At 37.7% G+C, this 14,665-nt stretch overlaps 1 protein-coding gene across 1 annotated transcript in view; it reads right to left on the bottom strand.

Moving 5' to 3' along the window:
- The window catches only part of LOC125260970 (NACHT, LRR and PYD domains-containing protein 12-like), a 76,179-nt gene that overhangs the window by 43,869 nt on the left and 17,645 nt on the right, over positions 1-14,665 (bottom strand). The window contains exons 2-8 of the mRNA XM_048179515.1: positions 5,974-6,071; positions 5,767-5,898; positions 5,085-5,123; positions 2,551-4,330; positions 1,632-1,805; positions 447-620; positions 192-362 (exon numbers count right to left, since the gene is read on the bottom strand). Coding sequence (XP_048035472.1) covers positions 192-362; positions 447-620; positions 1,632-1,805; positions 2,551-4,330; positions 5,085-5,123; positions 5,767-5,898; positions 5,974-6,004 — 2,501 coding nt within the window. The 5' untranslated portion in view covers positions 6,005-6,071. The remainder of the gene's footprint in view (positions 1-191; positions 363-446; positions 621-1,631; positions 1,806-2,550; positions 4,331-5,084; positions 5,124-5,766; positions 5,899-5,973; positions 6,072-14,665) is intronic.

Below are 14,665 nucleotides of genomic sequence, written 5' to 3'. Positions count from 1 at the left end.
AATTGCAGAGGACAAATTTGAAGTATGGTTATCAAATAGGCCTTCACATTTCACTCATTACAAAGTGTTCAGATCACCATGTTAACTGTTTGGAGAACAGTGACCTGAGCTTAAACAAATATATCAAATCGACTGAGAAAATCTGTATTATGGTAGCATTTTGTTAATTATTTTTAAGGAAAACCATTTACCTCAAAATCTCCAGCTTACAGTTTCTCTTCAGTCCATCAGAAAGAAGCTTCACTCCAGAATCCTGCAGGTCATTGTTACTCAAGTCCAGTTCTCTCAGGACACAGTTTGAGGATTGTAGAACTGATGACAAACTCTCACAAGACTGAACAGTGAGTCTACAGTGAGTAAGGCTGAAAGAGAGCAGATTTAGTCAGATCATCAACAAACACTACGACCGGCTTACTGTAAATTATCTCTTATATGTTCTTAAATACCTCAGTATCTGCAGCTGACAGTTTGAACTCTTCAGTCCATCAGTAAGAAGCTTCACTCCAGAATCCTGCAGGTCACTGTTACTCAGGTCCAGCTCTTTCAGGACAGACTTTGATGACTGTAGAGCTGAAGACAAACTTTCACAGGACTGACCAGTCAGATTGCACCCACATAGCCTGTGTAGAGAACAAAACAAACAGTGATATCAGTGTGATTATCAGGGAGGGTTTATAATCTGAATTACATGTTTGTGCTAAATTCAGTGTAATGAGATGTTAGCCATTAAAATGTAAGGGTTGAGGGTTAAGTTTGTAACTCATCTGTGCATTTGTGCTCAACACTGCAGCAAATTGTACATGAATGCAACTAATATGGTTCAGCTCAATTAAATCTCAATGATCCGGTCACAGCGGTTCTCAAGTTATCAACACACTGAAACTGTCCTACTAAAATAAGGCAATAACTGGAAGTAATATGATCCTCGGAGCATGGTGTTCAAGAGGATTTGACTGATGAAATGAAAATAAAGCTACTGTAATAATCAAATGCACAAGGAAAGGGAATGGGAAAATGCAAATGATAAACAGTAGAACAAATAAAATATAAGAAACATGAAATTGACAATGAAATTGTGCTTCACTTTTATATTTCACATCTATTTAAGAAATATTACAGAAATTAAAGGTATAGTTCACCCAAAAATGAAAATTCTGTCATCATTTACTCACCCTCAGGTTGTTCCAAACCTGTATAAATTTGTTTGTAACCAGGCTGCTTTGGGCCACCACTGACTTCCATAGTACGAAAAAAAAATACTATGGAAGCCAATGGTGGCCCAAAGCGTATTAAGTGTATTAATTCAGTGAATTAATTATAAATAAACTGATTGTTATTAAAGCTGAAAAAAGTAACTTAAGTCACTTAAGACATAACCGACTATGTTTACATGAATATTCCTCAAGAGTGAAATATAACACTAAAGAGAACTGAATTTCAGATTGCATTCTGTCTGAGACAGGAGCCTTTTTCTAAAAACCAAAATCAGGTTTTCTGCCGTGTGTGCTTGGAGAAAACTCCACTGATACTTTCATACAACAATATAGACAGGAGAAAATATGTACTTATCATAGTTATGAAAACAGCTATTTGTTCACATTTTGAATATAGAAAATGAGTGAATGTCAAACCTCAGTATGTTCAGTTTACATTCTGCACTCTTTAGTCCATCAGAAAGCAACTTCACTCCTGAATCCTTCAGGTGATTGCTGCTCAGGTTCAACTCTCTCAGATGGGATTTTGGTGATTGTAGAACTGAAGATAGTGTTTCACAGCATGTTTCATCAAGACCACAGCCATCAAATCTGACAAAACAGAACGTTTAACCAGATAAATTTCTGATGTTCAGTGTTTTCCAATAACACATTGTACCTAATCAGGACAGACAGATATTTAATTATTCAGGATTTTTACATTTAGTTATTTATTGATAGAACAAAACCTTTAAAGGGATAGTTCACCCAAAAATGAAAATTTGATGTTTATCTGCTTACCCCCAGCGCATCCAAGATGTAGGTGACATTTTTTCTTCAGTCGAACACAAATGATGATTTTTAGCTGCAACCGCTGCCGTCTGTCAGTCAAATAATTGCAGTAGATGGGAACTTCATCTATAAGAGTAAATAAAGCTTGCTTAGACAAATCCAAATTAAACCCTGCGGCTCGTGACGACACATTAATGTCCTAAGACACGAAACGATCGGTTTGTGTGAGAAACCGAACAGTATTTATATAATTTTTTACCTCTAAAACACCACTATGTCAAACTCCGTTCATGACTCCTTTAGTGATGTCTGATCGCGCTCTGACAACGGAAGTGATGTCTCACGCATATACTTCAATGAGTGTCAGACATCACTGCCGCTGTCAGAGCGCGATATACGACTGACAGACGGCAGCGGTTGCAGCTAAAAATCATCATTTGTGTTCGACTGAAGAAAAAATGTCACCTACATCTTGGATGCGCTGGGGGTAAGCAGATAAACATCAAATTTTCATTTTTGGGTGAATTATCCCTTTAATTAAACAGCGGTCAGTGAAATTACTCACAAGGCTTTTCTGCAGCATTTCACAGCTGGAACGAGTCTCTTGTAGTCTATCTGTGATGAGGTGAACCTCTTTGGGTTGAACTCATCCAGCACCTTCTCTGACATCAGCAGTATGTAGGTCAGCACTGTGCACATTGAAGAAGAGAGTTCTCTTCCTGGATGTTCTTCTGAGCTGATGTATCTCTGGATTTCCTCATATAATGAATGATCCTTGAGCTCAAGTAAGCAGTAAAACAGGTTTACTGAAGCTTCATCTGAGATCTTCTTGTCTTGTACTTGTTTAATATATTCAGTTGTTTGTTTGATACTCTCAGTGGTGTCTTCAGTGTGTGGGATCAGGCCTTTGAGCAGGTTTTGACTGGATTCCAGTGAAATTCCCAGCAGAAACCGCAGGAACAGGTCCAGATGTCCTCTCTCACTCTTAATGGCTTCATCAACAGCCTTCTCTAGTAGCTCCTGCAGTGTGATGTTTTCTTTTGGCTTCTCAAAGAAAAACTGAAGCTCCTGCATGTTCTTGTTCAGGTAGCAGAGGAACACATGCACTGCAGCAAGGAACTCTTGAACACTCAGATGCACAAAGCAGAAGACCTTTTTTTCACGAAATCCATCTTCCTTCTTAAAGATCTCTGCGATCATTCCTGTGAACTCCGTGTCTTTACTCATGTTAATACCACATTCTTCCAGATCTTCCTCATAGAACACAATGTTATCCTTCTTCAGCTGTTCAAACGCTAGCTTGGCTAACTTCAAAATCATTTCTTTATTTGAATGTAAGAGCTTTGCACATTCTCTTTCTTCTTGTTCATCATACTTCTGGCTCTTCATGTCTGTCTGTATCAGTAGGAAGTGACTGTACATTTCAGTGAGTGTTGTGCTGATGTTCTCAGTGTTGTTCTTGAGAATATCCTGAAGTACTGTGGCCGTGATCCAGCAGAACACAGGAATGTGGCACATAATGTAGAGACTACGAGATGTCTTAATGTGTGAGATGATTCTGGAGGCCTGAGTCTCATCCGTGATTCTCTTTCTAAAGTACTCTTCCTTCTGTTGGTCAGTGAATCCTTGCACCTCTGTGAACAAACCCACATACCGAGGAGGGATCTGATTGGCTGCTGCTGGTCGTGAGGTCACCCAGACGAGAGCTGATGGAAGCAGAATCCCTTTGACCAGACTTGTGAACAGCACGTCTACAGATGATCTTTTCTCAGTGGAATTCAATGATCTACTGTTAAAATTCAAAGGCAGGCGACTCTCATCAAGTCCATCAAATATAAATGCCATCTTGCATTCCTTATATAATTTTGATTTCTCCAGGTCTTTCAGTTCAGGATAAAATTCCAGCAGAAGCTCATGGAGACTGAAATCTTCATTTGTCATCAAGTTAATGTCTCGGAATGGAAGCAGGAATACACAGTCAATAAAATCATTGGCTTTTCCTTCTGCCCAGTCCAGGATGAACTTGTGCACAGAGACAGTTTTTCCGATGCCAGCAACTCCCTTGGTCAGAACAATCTTTTTCTCATTTTTTCCTCTTAGTAATGTAAATATATCATTGCATTCGATTGGTTTGTCCTGTTTTTTTTTATTCTTGAAAACATCATCAATCTTCATAATCTCATGTTCCTGATTGACATCTTTCATATCTCCCTCTGTGATGAAGAGTTCTGTGTAAACATCCTTAAGATGTGCTTCATTTTCTTTCTTGCCCTCAAATACACGCTCTGCTTCCTCCTTCATGTTGGTTTTGTGAGATCCCAAGAATTTTTTCAGATTCAAATCCACTGTTATAAAAGATTTGTGTAAATAAATAAAACATATTTAATTTAAAAAAAGCTTTCACATCAGCAGGATCTGATCAGAATTCATTCAACATATAGTAATTAAATTACTGTTGAAAGTATTACAGCTCAAAGGGCTCAGATCTTCAATGGTCATTGCCAGTCACATCCGGTGGTTGATTGGAGTATTTGGTTATTGAAAAGGGTCAGTGGTGCTGTCTGGTTAGTTCTGGTGATACAGTACATCACCTCTCACAGTTAATCTTTGTTTCAATATTAATAATGATCCCAGCCTGACTTGTCCAACCAATGCATGACAGCATTTAGATTTAAAAAGTCATAAATAATCTTACACTAACTCTGATTTATCAAGTGAAAATTGTGAAAAACATAGTTTTATAAGTTTTGTGTGTTCACAGACATTTAGGATAAAACACAGAGATTTTCTATACATTAGGCCCCTGGGCTAATGTCCTAATTCAAAATACATCTGACATGTTTAAATCACTTCTGAAACACTTTAAAAAGGCTAGTTCACACTGAACACTGACACTGCTCAATCATCAGATCACATTCCTGCTTAAACAATCCACAACCTGACAAACTGTAAATGAACATGTTTAGTTGGTGAAAACAAACAAACCCACACTAACAGGGATAACACTCTCAAAACATGGCGTTCATGTCTATTGGTGTTGGTCTATCAGTTGATGCAGTGTGATCTAGCCTTAAGAGAATATGACTGTTAAGACTGTACCTTGCTCTTCTGTGTGTTTCTCTGTGATATTCTGTTGTCCTGTGAGGAGAAAAGGAGGAAAATAAAAAATATATTTTTACACACAAAAGAACATGCCTGTGAACAATATGACTAAAATGAACTGTTAGATTTAGAGGCCTCTTACAGCCCTTTTATTCTCTTCCTGAGTGTAATATAAGTCACCATTCACTTCTTTTATGTTCAGTCACCATAGAGAATATGCATGAGTGAAGAAATGTCACATAGCCTCTTTTGTATTTTTCCATAAATGAAAAACAACTCCTTATGTTTATTTTCTTCTTATTTCTAGTCACCTTGTTTTTCTTTTTGCAAGGTTATATTCTATATTTGTTATTTCCAACTATGAAATAATTCCGTTAATGGTTTTATCTTTGGGTGTCGTTTTTGTTCCTTGGAAGGTATACATTGTGTAAACTTCTCAATAAATACTGAAGATTTGGGGCATGATTGTGTGTGATGATTCTTCCCACAACCGCAGACCATCGATGACTGAGAGGGACTGAAAAGCAATCATACTTGGCTGAAGAGTAAGAGATTGAATTTTTACATGAACTTTAATAAAAAAGGGTTCACAGTCACTGAGCATTATTTCACTTATCAAGCTATTAACAGACAGCTACTAAGCAGTGTGTCTCAGTAATCACAGCTATAGTAATAGTACCTGCAGTGTTATAGTTGAAGGTCACTGGTCCTGTGATGGTGTTTCCAGCGAGTACAGGAGCATTTACAGCTGCTCCTGTCTGAGCATTCAGATCAACACTGACTCCAGTGAGAGCGCTGCTGCTCATCTTGACTGGAATAGAGACAGAGATTAATGACATTTCCTAAATGACAACTTTAACATTACTGATATTGTTTTCTTCATTACCTTCCTTGTGTTTCAGCTTGTCTTCTTCCATCTCATCTAGTGTGTCACAATGCTGATGCACAAACAGATGCAAAACGGATGCAATCTACCTTCACTGACTGTTGGACATGAAGAAAAAGGTTTAGAATTGCTCCACTGTTACCAGACACTTTCCAAAAATAAGGCACTAAATTCTATGTACTATATTAAAAGAGGCAAATAATTTTGGTTCTCATCTACTCTCATGCACAACCTTTCCTTTTATCACTCTCTACAGACAGGCTCTCACCTGAGATTCTTGAGCAATGCCAAGTGTGTCATTCTCAAAACCAGTTAAAACACAATAAACACCATTAATACACACCCATATTACAGACCTCTGATTAGCCAGCTGTACATATGCATGTCGGGAATGTTTAATGGTGAACATGATGAAGATTAGCAGACAGGCTGTCAGTTCATAGAGTTCACTTCCCTTCACCCCAGAATGTGTTTACAATCGCATTAAATTCAACTTGGCAAATTTTAGAAATGCCTGTAGCTGCAAGTCAACAAAGACTGCGAAGATGTTCATGCATTCAATGATCTTCTCACATATCACCTATTGTTTGACAACCTGGTCACAAGCAAGTAACACTTCTCTCAAACCAATACCATCCCTATATAAAAAACAAACTATAAAATAGGAAATCCATCCAATCTATCATCACTGTCATATAAAAAAAAAATACAGGGCTGTAAGTAGGGCTGCAACAAACGATTATTTTGATATTGATTAATCTAGCGATCGTTAGAATGATTAATCGACTAATCATTGATTATTACACTGATTAATCAGTATGCTTTGTTCGATTATTCAACTACAAATTAGTTAAAATATTGGATTATACTTTAACTAATAAATAAAACAAGGAAATCTCTTCAGCTTTTGAACGTGTATTTTTTAATGAATTTGTGAAAAAAATCTGTTAAAATGACTTGTACTGTTTTATTAAGTCTGGGAACTTTTTAATAAAGTAAAAAATATGCAATATTGTGATATTGTGCATGAAAATATTGTGTGAAAATGTTCCTCTTTTTTTTTTCTTTTTTTTTTTACAACTATCGAGTTTATGGTCATTGAATGGCTTTTCTGAGGTAAATTGTGATATATTTGTTTAAATTTTTTTTATTTAATTTTAAATTTTTTAAAAATTCTTTCTGTGGTAGAAACTCTGCTTGAGTGATTACATTAGAGATGGATTCATTTCAGTAAGTTTTACTGTATCTTTCAGCATACTTTTGATGTTCATTCATGTTTATTTCATGCTGTAATAGCAGAAAAGAAGAAGAGATAATAGATTAATGTGACGTGACCTGAGGTGCTACAGTGATCTGTCAAAAACGCAAAAACCACATGTATTGTTTGAATCGCGTAGTAAAATTGACATTTTAAAAGCTGAGACTTTGTTTTATCAAAAGTAACCTGATCAGTCTCATCTGTCAGTGCATTTGTCTGTGTCCTCTTTGCTCTGCTATGTATCTTTCATTGCTTGAGAGAATGAATGTGTGGCTTGAAAACAGTGAGTCTGAATGAGAGTTGGTGGCCCTGCATGACAGTATTTTTTGTAGTTATGTTAAATGTTATATTTGTTATGTTTTATACTATGTTAAACGCCCACATTTTACGGGTTCGACTTTGTTTGCACTATGCACTCTGAAGCACCGTGTCTTCTATTGTATTCAATCCGGGAGAGCTGTATTACAGGTTAAACTGTGTTATTGCAGGCCCTTAAATAGGTCATACGAGATCAAAAGACTATTCAACAACAAAAATATTTGTTGACAATTTTTTATTGTCGACATTGTCGATAATGTCGACTAATCGTTTCAACCCTACTTTTTATTACCTTTTTGGCTGCGATTAAGCCTACCATTAGAGCGTGCTGATGAGTATGCGGGATAGTATCGATAACATCAGAATAGTTCATTTAGTCAATAGTTCAATAGTCAGAAATGTTAATTCTGTATGCGCTTGAAAACAATATATTATATTATATTTTTTTCTTAAAATAATTTCTAATTTGCAAATAATGGACGTAGTGAGACTGTGGGAGTACAAATGTATTTTTAAGTTGCAAAAAGGATGCAAATAAATTTTCTATATAGAGATCTCCTTTAACAGCATAAACCTTTTTTTCTCCATCCTGAAAAAGCTCCATCAATCCAAGAAGGCTCAAACGAACAAGGATTGCATAATATTGGTGTATTGATTGAGACTTTTGGTTGTTTATAACATTTTTTGATCCGATTCAAAATCTTCAAAGACTTTCTCAACACAAAATTACTGCTGCCTAATTTACAGATAGATTTACACTCTGTAAAAAGTAAAGTTGGGAGAGAAGACTCTGGCACTGACATAGCCTCTGCACGAACCCATAGAGGAGAAGTCTCAGGTAGCATGTCATCCAGAATACCCCTTTGCCAGAAAGTGAGAGCCCTGGCATTTGCTGCCCAGTAATAATGCTTAAAATTGGGAAGCCCAACGCCTCCACAATCATTAGGTTTTTGCAAGTGGGCTTTTGCTATGTGAGGCGTTTTACAGTTCCATACAAATGAAAGAATAACTGAATCAAGTTGCTTAAAGGATTAGTTCACTTTTAAATAAACTTTTGCTGATAATTTACTCACCCCCATGTCATCCAAGATGTTCATGTCCTTCTTTCTTCAGTCAAAAAGAAATTAAGGTTTTTGATGAAAACATTCCAGGATTTTTCTCCATATAATGGGCTTCAATGGGCACCAGACGGTTCAAGGTCCAAATGACAGTTTCAGTGCAGCTTCAAAGGGCTTTAAATGATACCAGACGATGTCTCAATCAGCCCTAGTTCAGTAGTCAGGGCACTGATAAGGGAATCAGCCACATTCACTTTCTTGATATACTGATTCATGACCTAGGGAACTAGGGAGCTGATTGAGACACAGGGTTAGTACTTGCACGTTCAACTTGTAAACACCGACTTTGTACTTCCGTCTATGTCAAGCGTGACCTTTTCAACGTAATTGCGTATTACGTGACGTCACGGACACGCATCCGAGAACAGAGCTAGGCTAACATTTGTGCTTCTAAAACTTAAACCTTTTTTATTTATTTATTTTTTTAAATGACCGATCATTTCACTAGATTAGACTCTTATTCCTCGTCTGGTATTGTTTAAAGCCCTTTGAAGCTGCACTGAAACTGTAATTTGGACCTTGAACCGTCTGGTGCCCATTGAAGCCCATTATATGGAGAAAAATCCTGGAATGTTTTCATCAAAAACCTTAATTTCTTTTCGACTGAAGAAAGAAGGACATGGACATCTTGGATGACATGGGGGTGAGTAAATTATCAGCAAAAGTTTATTTAAGTGAACTAATCCATTAAATGTGCCCTAGAACGTTCTTTCACAAGATGTCATGTAGAATCATGTAGAACTACTGAACAAGTGTCTATAGGACTTTACCTGATCTCTGATCAGTTGTATATATTTGTAGATCATTTTAATTAGACATTAGAATAATTAAAATGAATAATGGTAGTTATTAAGTGCTCTTATTGGCCAGCTTAGCTTGAGCCATGGAACAAAGAAAACAAGCCCTGAAAAAAATAAATAAATAAATAAATAAACACATATTATACAGACACTCTATATGTAATCTTATTAGATGATTAGTTAATTCCATTTGATTGATTTTACTTTCAGTAAAACTTTTGCAATACATTTGTTAAAGGGTATTTTTAATGCATGTTTGGCCTGAGTTTTGTTGCATTTACACTGTTCTGAACACTAGGGGTCACTGTGGAGACAGGTGGCAGATTGTTTCGAAGCCTCGACACATCACGGCACATTTGCTTCAACTGCTTCAGTGTTTCACGAAGCCTCAACCTGCCCATCACTACCATTTAGTATAGAATTATACTCATACTTTAATTTTAAGATTTTATTATAAACAGACTTTGAGAGTGACACTCTATATGCTTGTTCGAGTATTGGCAATGTTTCCTCTATTTTCCGAAGCCTACTATTTAAAGCTTGTTTTTTAGACAACTCAAATGATATGGCCTTGCATTACGACTTTAACAGTATCCCACAAAATTGAATCTGAAACCTCTCTAATGTCGTTAGTTGCAAAAAACATTTTTCCAGTTAAATATGAAATAAAAGTTGAATCTTTGATTAGAATTGGGTTGAAACGCCACAAGTAATTTCATTTTAGCAAAACACTTTCAATTTGGAACGTAACTGGGCTATGATCAGATATTAATATATTATGATATTTAGTAGGGCTGCACGATATATCGCATGCGATTGTCACGTGCATTTCGTCAGTAAAGCCGGTTCCCTGATTACCTCTAAATCGCCATCACCTGCTTTCAAATGGAGCGGCATTTAATAGACAGAGCCGTAGATCACTGACAAGCTACGCAATATCGCGTTCATTATCGAAGGCGATTCATCTGCGATAATGAACGCGATATTGCGTAGCTTGTCAGTGAACTACGGCTCTGTCTATTAAATGCCGCTCCATTTGAAAGTGGTAATCTTTGATTTAGTGGTAATCAGGGAACCGGCTTTACTGACGAAATGCACGTGACAATCGCATGCGATATATCGTGCAGCCCTAATATTTAGTATTTACTAATATTGAAAAACAATTCAGATGTAACCAAAAAGTAGTCTTTTCTAGGGAATAATTCCTATCTGTCAGATGCTGAAGCCTCCAAATGTCAACCATATTTCTAGATTTGATTAGGTTGTTAAGTGTTTGTATGGAAGTAAGTGTAGGTGGTGGTTTTGACGATAGTCTATCCATATAATGATCTAAGTAACAGTTGAAATCTCCGCCTACTACTGCACTTAAAGAGTTTGCATCAGGATGTCAGGGTTTGGTGAGGAAGGAGTGATGACTCAATTGCAGGGAAGAGAGGGTTTTTATTAAAAATAAAAAATAAAACAAAAAAACACAACAAAAACTACCCCGAGGGGGAAAACTGGCTTGGCTTGGCTTGAGAAAACACGAGGGAAAATACGACAACAAACCAGCACAGGACTGCAAACTCGAGGAGAATAAATAGGAGAGCAAACAAGGCAGGTAATGAGGGAGGACAGGTGGGCCAAATCAACCAGTAATGAGGTAACAAAATGGGCAGGGTCAAGGCAATAGATATGAGAGCACATGGCACAAAGAAACACATGACAAGCTTTGTGCTCACACCAAACATAACAAAAACACAAGCACATGACCAACATGTGCTTACACAAAACGAGACATGAACACGCAGCTAATGAGAACTCATAAGCTGTGTGTTCACACAAAACATAACAAGAACATGCAGCCAGCGAGCACACTCGGACTGCACGCTCACACAGAACACGACATGAGAGCACACGGCAGATGTAAATCGTGTGCTACACAGAACATGACAACACAAGAGCATCTGGCCAATAAGAATCAACCAGGCGCTCACAAAACACGAGACGAGAGCACACGGCAAGCGACACACAAACTGTGTGCTTACAATAAAGACAAAACAGGAAGTGCGAGTGTCCGAATCCCAGCACAAAACCGAAACCAAGCTAGACGCGAGGCCAGTGACGTGAGTGATGACGAGCTTCAGCTGCGAGGCGCACCGGCCTTGAGTCTCTCACGGAGGAGCTCCGGAAGCATAAAAGGAGGAGCGACGACCATGAAGGAAGAGAGAGGACCAGGCCTGGACTTTGTTTTATGTTTTATGTTTATTTTACTTTCGTTTTGTATTTGTTTATTTTATATTAAAGTTATGTTTAACGTTATGTGTTACAGTCATCAGTTAGACCCAGTTAATTGTCCTGTTGGTGCAGTACTAGAGTTTCTGCAGGAACGATACACTGCAGGGTTATCCTCCTCTATCTTAACCCTCAGGGGTCTGAGGATTTTTGGGACCCTGGAGAAGTTTTGACATGCCCTGACATTTGTGCTTTTTTCAGTTGTTCATAAACATATTAATGGAAAAAGTGTCATTACACTGTATTCAGCACAAACTAGGCTACAATAATATGTGAGGAACATGTATGTACATGTTTGTGTTTTTGAAGGAATAACGTTTATGCGTGGTTATTGAAAACACAAAAAACTTAAGTCACTGAAATAAAGCCAAAAATATATATATTAAATCTTTGTTCACAAGACTTCTGGGTATTGGAGGTTGTAGACTAGAGTTTTTGCTTCAAAATGAGGTAAAAATTATGCTGCCTGCTTGTTCATATAAAACAATAGAGAGATTTAAATTTTCTAAAAATCTTTGGTCAAGAAACACAGTATGCGTGGAGGCGTGAATCATCATGAATAATGGGTGATTCTCACCTGAGAAGACAAAAGAATCACATAATAATGACCTAAAATGACTTGCATATTAATGAGGCCTTTCAGTCAGGTAGGCTGTGAAAAAAACCCTCTGTGATCATGATTCAAATCTCATCATGGTGTAAATCAAACATACAGAAAAAACAGCAATACTGTGAAATATTATTACAATTTAAAATAATGGTATTCTATTATATTCTTTAAAATATAATGTATTTCTGTGATGCAAAGTGTCTGAACAATTATGTTACCTCTGTGGCATTTCATATAGCCTTTTAGCTTAAAAGCATGCGCATTTGGAGAAATATTGATGGATTCTCATATGTTCGTCAATTTTCTATACAGAAGAGTAATATTTATTCAGGATTTATTGTCATTACTATGAGTGCTGGATACTGTCAATTCATACTTGCAGCCGGAGGGCTCTCTGTGCACCTTTAGTCCACAAATGCCTGAGCACTAAAGAAGAATAGGCAATCCAGGAAATAACCGAACTAACAGAGGCCAGAGATCGTTAACTATGGCTATTCAAAACACTTTTCAAGACAGTAAATACACGATTGAGATGATGTATGCATGTATTGACTGCAGTGGGCGTGGCCGCATTAGCGGATAATGAGCTGAATCACGGACTTCTGACATGGCTCTCTTTTCATACAGATTACATAAACAGAGAATATTTGTTTTCGATTTGACTTGCACGATTTAAAACCTGACATTTCAATGTATTTTTTAGACATAAGTCTAATTTTTTTGTGATTAGTATTCATAAGTTACAGTTCATTTTCTGAGAACTATCAGATTGGAGTTCGTTCAGAGGGAGACGAGAGATCACGCATCATGTTAGTTTTCTTTATTTTACAAAAAGCACAACATTGTGTTTTTACTCTGAGTGTACACAAATAAAAGAAGATATTCCACAGATTAAAATGGTGTATAACTCTTAATTGTATGTGCAACATTGACAGAGTATTTTGAGTCTCTTTCATACTGGTTAGAAAAAAAACGGCGGTGGTATCGCCGGCGATACCCTCAGACCTCAGAGTGTTAATGGTTTACATGGTGGCCATAGCTGCTTACCATATACCTTTGGGTGGTATGTCTCTAGACCCTCTTAAAACATGTTTCCTCTGGGGCACTTTGAGGCTTAGGCCTGCAGTATGCACAAGGGTACTGGCATGGGATTTGGCTGTGGTGATCCAGGGCCTTTCCATTGCTCCACTTTGAGCCTATTGAGGAGGTTCCAATCAAGTTTCTTTGACTTTGAAGATGTTGTTTCTCCTTGCTTTACTTCTCTTAAAAGAATAGGAGATTTACAAGCTCTGTCGGTTGCCCTGTCATGATTGGAATTTGTGCCTTGTATGGTAAAAGTCTTTCTTCATCCCATACCAGATTAAATTCACTAATGTGGCTAGATCTATTGTGCTGCAAGCCGGGGATCCAGACCAGGAACGGAACAATCTGCTGTGCCCAGCGTAAGACGGAACAGTTGTTCATTTGTTTTGAGTCTCCTAGCAAGGGGTCCCCAGAATCCATGCAGAAGATGTGTAAGTGAATAGTTGAGGCTATATCACTTGCTTATGATTCGGCCGGACAACTTTCCCCTATGTCAGTTCAAGCCCACTATGCTAGAAGAATGGTGGCCTCTAAAGCTCTTCTCTCCAAAGTATCTTTGCAAGATGTTTGTGATGCGGCAAGCTGGTCCTCACCGCACACATTCGTGAGGTTCTATGACCTTGACCTGAGCTCCACTCCTGGGGCCTGGGTGCTTTCTTTGTAGTGGTGACGAGTCACACTAGACAGACATTGGTCACTATGGCTGCATTGCTATAAACATTCCCACAGCGTCATTCTCGAAGCAACACAAGTTCCCTTGAAAGGGAACATCTCGGTTATGACTGTAATCTTAGTTCCCTGAAGAGGGAACGAAACGTTGCATTGCCCTGCCATACTTCCGGCATGCCTGTCAGCGACTACTTCAGACTTTTTGAAGATAGCGTTTCACTGTTTGAGCGTGTTTTATAGTTTCCTGGTCCTCTCTTTCAGAAACAGCCTTGACTTACCCTGCTTTCTCAGGTTTGACATACCTCCCATTCTGAAATGGGCCCTTGGACTTAAATCATGTTTATCAGGCATTTTGGGAGACACAAGTGAATAGCGAAAGAAATTATATATCAACATTCCTATTAATTATTAGATATTATTATGAAAATGTTGCCAATTATTACACCCATTATTACACTTCTTTTTTTGATGGACAGCAGTGGTCCTAGAGGCAAAGTTGCTCAGAGTGAGAAGATCTACCATGTGGTAGGAATGTTGTGGGTGTACGCGAAAAATCGCGTAA

This window comes from Megalobrama amblycephala, unplaced genomic scaffold (genome assembly GCF_018812025.1).
Source record: "Megalobrama amblycephala isolate DHTTF-2021 unplaced genomic scaffold, ASM1881202v1 scaffold216, whole genome shotgun sequence".
NCBI lineage: Eukaryota > Metazoa > Chordata > Actinopteri > Cypriniformes > Xenocyprididae > Megalobrama > Megalobrama amblycephala.
This window is presented reverse-complemented; position numbering and strand designations above follow the sequence as displayed.